Here is a 10862-nt window from a genome sequence, read left to right on the forward strand (position 1 = left end):
GGCCTTGCCTTAGAATGTTCTCCCAAACACGGTTTATTTCAGCAGGCTGATCCCTGAACTTTTTATTTCACAAACATCTCATTACTCATGTACAGCAAAGAAACACTACAATTCGATGTTGGATAAACGCTCACAAACAAGCGTCACGTTGAAGTTGCTCACTCATGAACTGCCCCACTCGAGAGCCTTCATAAACTCTTCCTCGCTGAAAGACAGCATCTTGGCAGCTTCAATGTGCATCTGTTTAAAAAAATCCATGTCTGATTCAGAGAAAGCCACACAACAGGAAACTTGTAAGTTTGTGATAATATGCTATCACTAAACAAGCCCCATTGTTGGACACATACTCTAATTATGCACGTATTTTCTTTGTTATTTTTTGTTTGGTTTGGTTTTTCAAGACAGGGTTTCTCTGTGTAACAGCTCTGGCTGTCCTGGAACTCACTCTGGAAACCAGGCTGGCCTCAAACTCACAGAGATCCACCTGCCTCTGCTGGGATTAAAGGCGTGCACCAGTACACCTAATGCCAAGTGTAACATTTTAAATGGGCATCACACTTAAGACCAAACTACTGTTAAAAGAATAATTCACTATTATTTTACCTGACCTTTGAAATAAAGTGAGAACTGTGTGAGTTGTCTTTTGTCACATTTCAAAAACGGTGCAGTGTGCTTTGGAATTACTGTTCAAAGTTTGAAAAGGGAAATAATCCACTAAAACGAGTCATTCTCCTGTATGATACTTTCTAAAGTTGGGAAGAACCATATATATATACACATATATATATATAGGCTCAGTATATTACACATATGTAACTTTACATGTATACAGTATATGTGACTTTACATGTATACAGTGTATTATACATATGTGACTTTACATGTATACAGTGTATGTGACTTTACATGTATACAGTGTATTATACATATGTGACTTTACATGTATACAGTGCATCTTTAGGTATAGTTTTATGTACAATATTCTAAACAAAGCAACCCTAAACTTTATAGCAGGAAGATCTACAGCATATCTATGTAGCTTCTGCTGTTAGACTTACCTTCTGCCTTTTCAAAATGTCAATTAATTTCAATTGTTTCTTGAACCCTATCAATAATTCTCCTTTTTGTCTTTCTAGCTTCTTGTTTTCTGATTTTAACACTTCAATTTTTTGGTGGTCCTCATTTGCAATATCCTACAAAAGAAATTTTTAGTTGAAATATAAGATTGTTCTTTACTAAATAACTACAGCTACCTTCTTAAATTTTTTTTTTCAAAATTTCTTTTAAAAAATGACTGAATTCTAAGGAATGTAAATTTGCAGAACTTTTAGTAGCAGAATCTGAACATGGTTGGCCCTCTGAGGTAAGAGCTACATATTAAACTACTTTTGGACAGGACTTTCCAGTGTGCGGTTTACAGTGGAGTCCTGTGGGGCTGAAGAGAGAGATCGGACTGCCAAGATACTACAGACTTCAGATGGGAAATTGGAGAAAGAGCCTCAAAGTCTGCACATGCACTTTCACTAAACCACTGGCAGACAAGTATCACATCCAGGGTGAGAGTTCCAGGAGCCTGTGAGAGGTTATTCTAAAGAGCTAAGCAGAGAACTCATCTACAGCAATGGCAAGGGCAGCAAACCCATGATCTCAGTAAAATAGGCCAATAAAAGTTACTAGGTCCCGGAAGATCTGTACTTGCAGTAAGGAGACGATGACAGAAGGAGCTAGGATTCTACAAATACATTTGTTTAAAAGGAGAAAACAAGGGATATAGAAAACAGCATGGTGAGTATAAATGGCTGTAAAGAGAAAGAAAAAGACTGAGTGATGCTATCAATATGGCCAGTGAGGAAGCTCCAGGCCCACGTCCTAGCACTGAAACAGTCACTTTGTGAACTCTAGAAACCAAGGAGGCAGCAAGAGAGTTACCCATCAAGCAAAAGCCAGGTAGAAACTCCATGGGTACAATCCACAGCACCACAGGCGAATGAGCCTACTGTACAGCTGAGTGAAGGGTGACATCAACTGGGGAAGCAGAACTGTAAGACTGTAGTTTGCAAATGATGAGGTTAATTTACCGCTTAAAATAGATTCCTTTAACTTTACAGCATAAAACATTACCAATGACAAAATTGCTATAGAACAAATGATAGGCAAACAGAAAAACTAGGTAAAGGATACGAGACCAAAACAAGACATACAGTAAACAGTGAAATGTCGGCAAGAAGCCTGTCCTTATCCGTAATTACCTATAGATAACTAAAAATGCACAAGCTGGAAAAGATGGCTTAAGACAGAACAGCACCCGACTGTAGGTATTCTGCCTGTAGGTAACTGACTGGCTCTAAAGACATGCACCATGGATGGAAGAAGATAATCCAAAGAAATAGTAGCCAAAAGAAATTAGCCTATTTTTGTCTGATGTCTGTAGAGCTGTTCCCCAGTCAGAATTATGAAGAGGCATGAATATTACATCCTGACAAAAGGGTCCATTCTCTTAAGTTGTGACAGGTGCATCAAATATAAGCATGCCTAAACCTAAGAAGCAAACACGAACATATTCAAAGGGAGGGGTCTCTACAGTAAGAGCAGGAACTTCAGTATCTTACTTTCAGTCATGTATAGTCACTAAACAGATCAATAAGAAAACGGGGGACAGATGAACTGGAACTGAGTGATACAACTCCCAATAATAGAGGAATAAATAGTTCTCTCAAATGCAGCCAGGTCATTTTCCAGAACAAATCATGGTATACCACAAATCTTAACAAGTTCAAGAAGAATGAAATCATAAAGTGTCTTCTGTAACAGTGGCTGAAGCTAGAAACTAAATCTGTATGAACTAAGCACAAACAGAGTCTGCTTCCTGGCCCTGGAACACAATGCCCACAATAACTTGAGGGGCTTGCTCTGCTCAGCTCCAGCACTTTCCACACTGGCTGGCCCAGGTGCCCTGGGCGTTGGTAAACAGTATGTCCCGGTTAAAGCACACAGCGGAGGGCAACACCAGACTTCAATTCAAAGAAGCAGGAACGCAAAGAGAGGAAAGGGCTCAGTTCCCAGTATTCCCGTCACAAGTACACCCCATGACCTTCTGCCAGGGACCATCTCCTAAAGGTTTTACCACCTCCCAGTTGTACAGACACAGGACCAAACAAGCCTTCAACATAAGCTTTCAGGGACATTCAAGAACCAAAATATAGGGGCTAAAGAGATGGCTCAGTGGTTAAAAGCACTGGCTGCTCTTCTCGAGGTACTGAGTTCAATTCCTGGCAACTAATGCTGGCTCCCAACCATCTATAATGGGATCTGATGCCCTCCTCGGGCCTGCAAGTGTATAGCAGACAGAGGACACACATACAACATACAAAAATAATTTTTAAAAAAAGAACCAAAATGTAATAAATTCAAACTACTCAATTTTCAAAGAATATTAGAAAATCCCTTCAAGCACCAGCATACACAGGTGAGGCTATGACATTCATATGCAGGCTGGTCAAAGCCTGAAGATTGAAGAATGATCTCAAATCAACCTAACTTTTCATAGTAGGGAAAGAAACAAACTGAAGCTGGCAGAAATGGAAATGATAAATTTGAGAGCACATGTAAGTGAATTAATAGAACAGACAAACATATTTAAAAGTTTGCTCCCATGACTATCAACAAACCTTTAGGAACACTGGGGAAAAAAAAAAAACCGTAAAACTGGTGTGAGTAAAACCAGAAACCACAGAGGGGCCACTGCAGCTGACTTTACAGAAATAAAAAGGATTGTATGAATGTGGAGGCCAGGAGAGGGTGTCATATCCCCTGGAACTGGAGCTATGGATAGTTGTGAGCCATCATATGGATGCTGGAAAACAAAACCTGGGTCCTGTGCAAGGGCAAGTGCTCTCTCTAAACTGCTGGTCATCTCTCCTGCCCACAAAGTGGTTTATTAGGCTCACAGTTCTGCAGATTCCAGGGCGTGGATCCAGCAATAGCTTGGCTCTGATGAGGGCCTCATGGCATACAGGACAGCAGAGGCAGGGATGTGTTCAAGAGAAAAGCAGATAAAAACTATGGCCTCAGTCCTTTCTGAGGGCATATCCCCAAAAGACTTAAGGACCTCCTAGGTCACACCTCTTAAATGTTCCATACCACCTCCTAATACCAACCAGATTGGGACCCATCTTCTAGCAATAATACTCAAGCCACTGAAGAACAAAATCAAGCTATATCCAAACAACAACATCTAAAGCCATTCTCAGGGAAACATTACTCATAACCAAAGTCAGACTGAAGGCATTACAGATCTGTATCACTGATGAAATCTGATGCAAAACAAACTCATCAGCACATTAAGGGTTTACAGATGATGGCCACGGGAAACCTACTGCCAGAACAGGGTGGTTCAACATAAAACTCAATGTCAATATGATAATATTCCGTATTCACAGAATAAAGGAGAAACACATGATTATTGACAAGAGTCAACATTTTTTCATGAGAAAAATAAAGTATTAAATATAAGAAAACTACCCCAGATACGAAATTCCATATGTGAAAAGCTCACAGCTCACAAACAGTGGACTGGAAGCCTCGCTGTTGCTCAGGAACCAAAGGCACTCGCTTTTGTCACCTCTGTTGCACACAGCACTGGGACTTGTAGCCCCACAATTGGGACAGAACAATTGACATCCACACTGGAGAGGAAGAAGATTCCTCGTAGATGACAAGATCTCAGATATGGAAATCCTAAAGATTTATAAGAAAATCATGATAACCAAGAAATGGATTCAGCAAAGCTGCAGGCTACAAAAGCAACAGAAAAAAAGGGTTGCTTCTACACACTAAAGTGAACAGCTCAGAAAAAAAAAAAACCTAAGAAAACAATTCCACTTATGAAAGAATCAAAATGAATGAGTGAATGAATACAAAAATAATGCTTCCTGACATCAAATCATAATATTTTAAGAATAATTAGAACAGTGTACCATTGATGTGCATGTATGTGTACACACACACACGAACACACACACGCATGCACAGGGGCAGGTTGCAGAGTTTCCTAGCACCATTTTTCAAGAGACTGTTCTTTCCAGATTGTTTAACACCTATGTTAAAAAAAATCATTTGCTCATGATGTGAGGATTTCTTTCTGAGGTCCATGACATTTACTTGTATTTTTAAAAAAGTTTTATTTATGTATATGAATGTTTTGCCTGCATGTAGCCTGTGCACCTCATACAGAAAAAGGTGTCAGATCCCCTGGAACTGGAGTCACAGCTGGCTGTAAGATCTGGAGCCTCTGCAAAAACAGCAAGTGCTCCAGAAGCATGTGTGTGTGTTTGTGTGTGTGTGTGTGTGTGTGTGTGTGTGAAATGGAATAAAGACTTGAGCAAAAAGACTGAAACTAAAAAACTTAATGACACTGGATTTTGGCAGAGAAGCACAGGCAACAAAGAAAAAAAAACTGGACAGTATCAAACAAAGGACACACCGGATACAACAAATGGCAAAAAGGCAGTCTGCTGAATGGGAAAAAAAATATTTGCAAGCCACACATCTGCATAAGGCCTAACATCCAGAATACACAATAAAATGTAAAAATTAACAAAGGGCTTGACTGGATGTTTCTCTAGAGAAGAAGACAGACAAATGGTTACTAAATACAAGATGCTGAACAATTACTTATAATTAGAGATGCAAAACAATCAAACCCAACAGGATGACTGGTATCAATAAAAATCAAAATAACAAATGTTGATGATATGGGAACACTTGGTCATTTCTATATCACAAGTAGATATGTAAAATTGTTAAGGAAACCAAAACTGAAGAGCACTCGCCTCTGATCCTGCAATTCCACTTCAGAATATATACCCCAAACAAGAGCAAGACCTCACTCAGGTCTGGGCATCTCTGTTCTAGTGACCAACAGTTCAAACCCTAAGCATCCACCAGGAGATGAACAAACAAAAAGTGGCATGTAAATATGACAGGTTGTAGCAAGGCAGTGATGGTGCATGCCTTTAATCCCAGCACTCGGGAGGCAGAGGCAGGCGGATCTCTGTGAGTTCGAGACCAGCCTGGTCTACAAGAGCTAGTTTCAGGACAGGCTCCAAAGCTACAGAGAAACCCTGTCTCGGAAATATATACATATATATTTATGTATATATATTTATGAAACAGGATGTTATTGAGCCGTCTAAAGGAATCAAATTTGAAAAGATGGAACAACCCTGAGAACACTGTATTAAACTAAATAATTCTATCAAAAAGATAAATATGTGATTCTACTCCTAGGAGGGAGGCACCAACAGAAGTCAGCTTCACGGTTAGAAACAGAATGGTGTTGCCAGGGCCTGGGGAATGGGGTACTGTGTTCCCTTTTTTTTCCATGATAAAAAGTGTAAAGACTGATTCCAAAACCATAATAATTATTTTATACTTAAAAATGTTTAGGAAAGTAAATTTTATGTGTGCTTTGCCATAAAAATCAATGCAATAGCAAAGTGGGTAAGATAACTGCTTATAAGGTTCCTAGGTTATCTATGAATTCTGTGTTACCTGAGTATAATTAAAGATGTGTAGTAAATACTGAAGTGCAAAAGAGCCAGTAAAAGGAATACAGTGTTGATATCAGATAAGCCATCCATATTAGGAATAATATTAAATGTCATATAAACACTTCCAATTAACAAGAGATTGCTAGGCTGGATAGAAAGAAGCCAAACCCAGCTACGCTGTCTACAGTGACGTGGGACACGGACAGAAGACACGGCAGTGGTAACTGAGTAGAGCTCAGGCTACTTTAATACCAAGGCACGGGTCCAGCCAGGAGTAAAAACAGTCATTTTGGAAGTGGCTGATTCATCAAGAAGACACAACAATACCGAATGTTCTGTCTAGTAGCAGCTTTGACAAACAGGATGCAGATGTGGATCGAGCTCAAGCGGAAACGACAGATCCAGTTTCATTTATGCCTCCTTGCTCACTGAGATACAGAAAGTATGTGAAGGTGCAGACACATGACAACCGCCAAGTAGCTTGGCATGGCTGGCGCTTGAGGACGGCTCCGTCCAACAAAGGCAGAAGGCACAAGGAGCATCTCTCTCTTCAGCCATATTCGGGATCATAAAACAAGCCTGCATCAACCTATAAAGATCCAAATATATCATGGATGTCCTATCCGTGATGGGATTAACTGGAAACCCTTAAGAAGGCTATCTGGGGATGCCCTAAGGTGTGGAAATAGACTGGCAAACTTCTAAACAGGGCATGGGTCCACGGAGAAGACAGAAGGATTGGTGCTTTAAACAGAATGATGAAAACTTTAAAAATAATCAAAATCAAAGTTTATCAGAATTCACCAGCAGCTTACATACAGTAAAATCCCCAGGTTAAGCTCTTCTGTCAGACAGAGAGAGAGGTTCCAGTGCAGCGGTTCCATGTCCAAGCAGGAAAATTAGCAAAACAAACAAATTAAAAAAAAAAGAAATTGAACCCAATTCAGAGAATGAAGGAAATAAAAAGACCAGTTGGATATCATTTAAAGAAATGCTTTTTAAATAACTACAGGAAATGAAGCTGGAGAGATCGCTTAGTTTAAGAACTCTTGCTGCTCTTGCAGAAGGCCTAGGTTTAGTTTCCAGCTCCCGTATGTCGGCTCATAACCACCTGTAACTCCAGGCCCCGGGGATCTGACACCCTTTCCTAGCCTCCATGAGCACTGTAAGTAACTTTAATTTTCCTCACAGATCTAGCCATTTGATTCTGAAAGGGGATTCATACCTAGGATCTATAAAGAACTAAAACCTCAAATCATATAATTAATTGGGCAAATTAACTGAATAGACAAATCTCAAAAGAAATACAAATGCAATAAATATAAGAATAAGTATTTATCATCTTTAGCCAACAGGGGAAATGCAAATGAAAACTACAGTGAGCTCCATCTCACCCCAGTCAGAACAGTCATCAAGACAAGTACCGGTGCGGATGTGGGAAAGAGAAGGCCCGATTCACGAGCCGGGGAGAATGTAAACTCGGAAGGTAGTATGACGGCTTCTAAACAATAAAAATAGAATTACCATGAGATCCAGATGTGCCACCCTGGGTATACATGTGAAGGAATCTAAGTCAACATGCACATCCATGTTGATGCAGAATGGTTCACAATAGCCAGGTTAGGGAACCTCCACAGAGACCCATCAACAGATAAATTGGTAAGAAATGTGGGATATAGCATGGAGGAATGAGATCATGTCATGTGCAGGAACATGGATGCAACTGGAGGTCACTGTAGTAAGTGAATTAAGCCAGATCAGATAATAATGCTTGTTTCCTCTCGTGAAGAGTCTAGATTTATATATGCATCTACATGATATTAAAACAAAGGGGAAGCCGCTTGAGGGGAAGAAGGGAGAGGGCAATAGAAAGGTGACTGTAAGTAAGCTATGACACATGTGAAAATATATATCCATAAGAATGTCATCCTAAAGCATCATCGTGTGTGCTACTGAGAACACAACGCCTGGATACAGTGACTCGTGCCTCTATCCCAAGCTGTAATCGCCAAATTCAACCACATTTTACACCATCATGTACAGGTTTATTATATATAGCTATGTCTTCATAGTATAATATGTGTGTGTATTAAAGAGGCCAAAAATTGCTGGGCGTGGTATACACACCTTTAATCCCAGCACGCAGGAAGCAGAAACCAGTAGATCTCTAGAATTCGAGGCCAGTCTGGTCTATAAAGAGAGTTCCAGGATAGTCAAGCAGCAAGGGCTGTTACTTAGAGAAACCCTGTCTCGAAAAAACGAAAAAACACAGCAAACAAACAAACAGAGAAGCAGGTCAAAAATTGTCAGACAAATGTAGAGCATCACTTTAAAGACGGGTGTAGCACTAAATGCTTTAGAAAACAAAGTTTAAAATCAGCGATCTAAGGTTCAACTTCAGCTCGAGACAAAAGAGCAAATTAAAACCTAAACAAGAAAGCAGAAGTGAAAGGGATATGTCAGGGAAACAGAGCAGACTGAAGTAAAAACAAAAGCTGATTCTTTGACAAGAGTAGTGGTAACTCACTGGTAAGAGGGGTGGAGGGAAAACCCCAGCACGGGTCAGTTCCGACTCCTGCACAGAGCAGGCATCCAGTCCCAAGAGCCCACGCAGAGTCCACTTGTGTTTAACTTAGGAGAGGACGGCAGTGCAGCTGCACCTCTGGGAAGGGCCTCGGCAGGACACAAGGATCTTTCTGAGCAGAGAGAATGTCCTGTAGGGAACTGAGCTGTGTTCATGGGAATGCCTAGGAGCCAAGACTCAAACTACACATAATCAATCTTCACTTCACCATATTTAAATGACCTTATTTAAAAAGGAGGTCAACTTTGTATTTCCCTCCACGTCTACACTTCACATCCATTCACTCGGTTTCCTCATCTCACCGGGTTTGAATCCCACACAGAGCGAGCGCAGCCTCCTCACCACCCTGCGGAAACATTTCTGAGCCCAGCTCTGCTGTTCACTCAGCACCTTGTCGGCACTCACAGCAGTGGCCACTCGGCCACACCCTGCCTTCTCTCCCTCTCACTCATCCGCTCTGTGCAGATGCTAACAGCTTGATATCCCCTCTCGGGTTCCCAGAATAACTTCAGTATCACAATATCTTAAAATAATTCATAGTTTCTTCCCGAACCCTCTGCCTCATCTTCACTATTTCCTACTGGCATGTACTACAGCTGTCCTTCCCTAAACCTACTCAAGTCTTTCTTATTTCAGTAATGGCAGTACCTAGTTTAAGGAGAAAAAAACCTTAAGTAAAAAAAAAAGTCCTGGAGCCAATGGGGTGATTCCATAGCTAAGAACACATGAATGAGCTGCTCTTACAAAGGATCCAAGTTCAGTTCCCAGCACCCACATCAGGGAGCTCACAGCAGCTGTAGTTAACTCCAGCTCCAGGGATCCAACACTCTCTGTTCTGGCCTCCTCAGTCACCTGAACTAAATGTGCACCTACCCCCAACCCCACACCCAGACATACACACATGCACTTAATATAAAACTTAAAAAAAAAAAAAAAAAACCACCTAAGGCTTCCCCCTTTCAAAACCCATGCCCAGTCCTTGTGGTTTTCTCTCTTAAATACAATTTTTGATACTCAATTCATTTCTACTTTTGTTGCCATCAGTCAGTCAAACCTACACTGTCTGACACTGTGCCTATGCTCTAGAGATCCAGCCTGTCTGCCTCCATTTTGGGCCCCCTGCATCAAGTTCCCTACTGGATGGCCAGGGGGAACCACAGCTGCTCTGCACCGCTCTGTGAACGAGCTCCAGCCGATGCATGGCCTAGCGAGCCAGGTGAATGACTTCAGGTGCTCTCCAGTGTCTGTGGCTGGCTTTCTGCTCCTACCTTCACATCTATGATGCCTTCCTCCTCTTTCTTGCCTCACGGACATTTCTACACACTATTCCTTCTGTTCATAATCTTTTCCTTGGCACCTAACTGCTACAAATTATTCCAATTTTAGCTTAGACTACATTTAGAAAACAAATGTCATGGTCTGGCTGCCTGCTCAGAACACCATGTACCCTCCACAGCTTCTGCCCCATGGACTAGCGCAAGAGCATGATTAGTTTGCCTGACTGATTACCTAAGCACTTCCTTATGCACTCAGTCAGCTTCAGTATATGAATGCAAGGACTACATCTGATCTCAATCCATCTATCTACAGCCTCCCATAAACCTCTGGGTGGTACAGTACCTAACAGGACCTCATAAATATTTCTTTTCTTCCCCTTTTTTTCTTTCTTTTATTTTTATTTTTTAACTTTCTTTTTTTTCTTTTCTTTTCTTTTTTTTTTTTTTTTT

General features: G+C 40.9%; 1 protein-coding gene across 3 annotated transcripts in view; it reads right to left on the reverse strand.

The window, feature by feature from the left end:
- Positions 1-45: 45 nt before the first annotated feature.
- The window catches only part of Tex9 (testis expressed 9), a 37314-nt gene continuing 26497 nt past the window's right edge, over positions 46-10862 (reverse strand). For 2 of the 3 annotated variants that reach the window (XM_050126969.1, XM_050126956.1), the window contains 2 exons: positions 1059-1193; positions 46-240 (listed from right to left, as the gene is read on the reverse strand). In XM_050126969.1, the coding sequence (XP_049982926.1) occupies positions 163-240; positions 1059-1193 (213 nt within the window). In that variant the 3' untranslated portion in view covers positions 46-162. Of the gene's footprint in view, positions 241-1058; positions 1194-9078; positions 9266-10862 lie in introns of those variants that run through there. The other variant, XR_007589384.1, reaches the window with a different exon arrangement.

This window comes from Alexandromys fortis, unplaced genomic scaffold (genome assembly GCF_014885135.2).
Source record: "Alexandromys fortis isolate MF-2015 unplaced genomic scaffold, M_Fortis_MF-2015_v1.1 scaffold_22, whole genome shotgun sequence".
Classification (NCBI taxonomy): domain Eukaryota; kingdom Metazoa; phylum Chordata; class Mammalia; order Rodentia; family Cricetidae; genus Alexandromys; species Alexandromys fortis.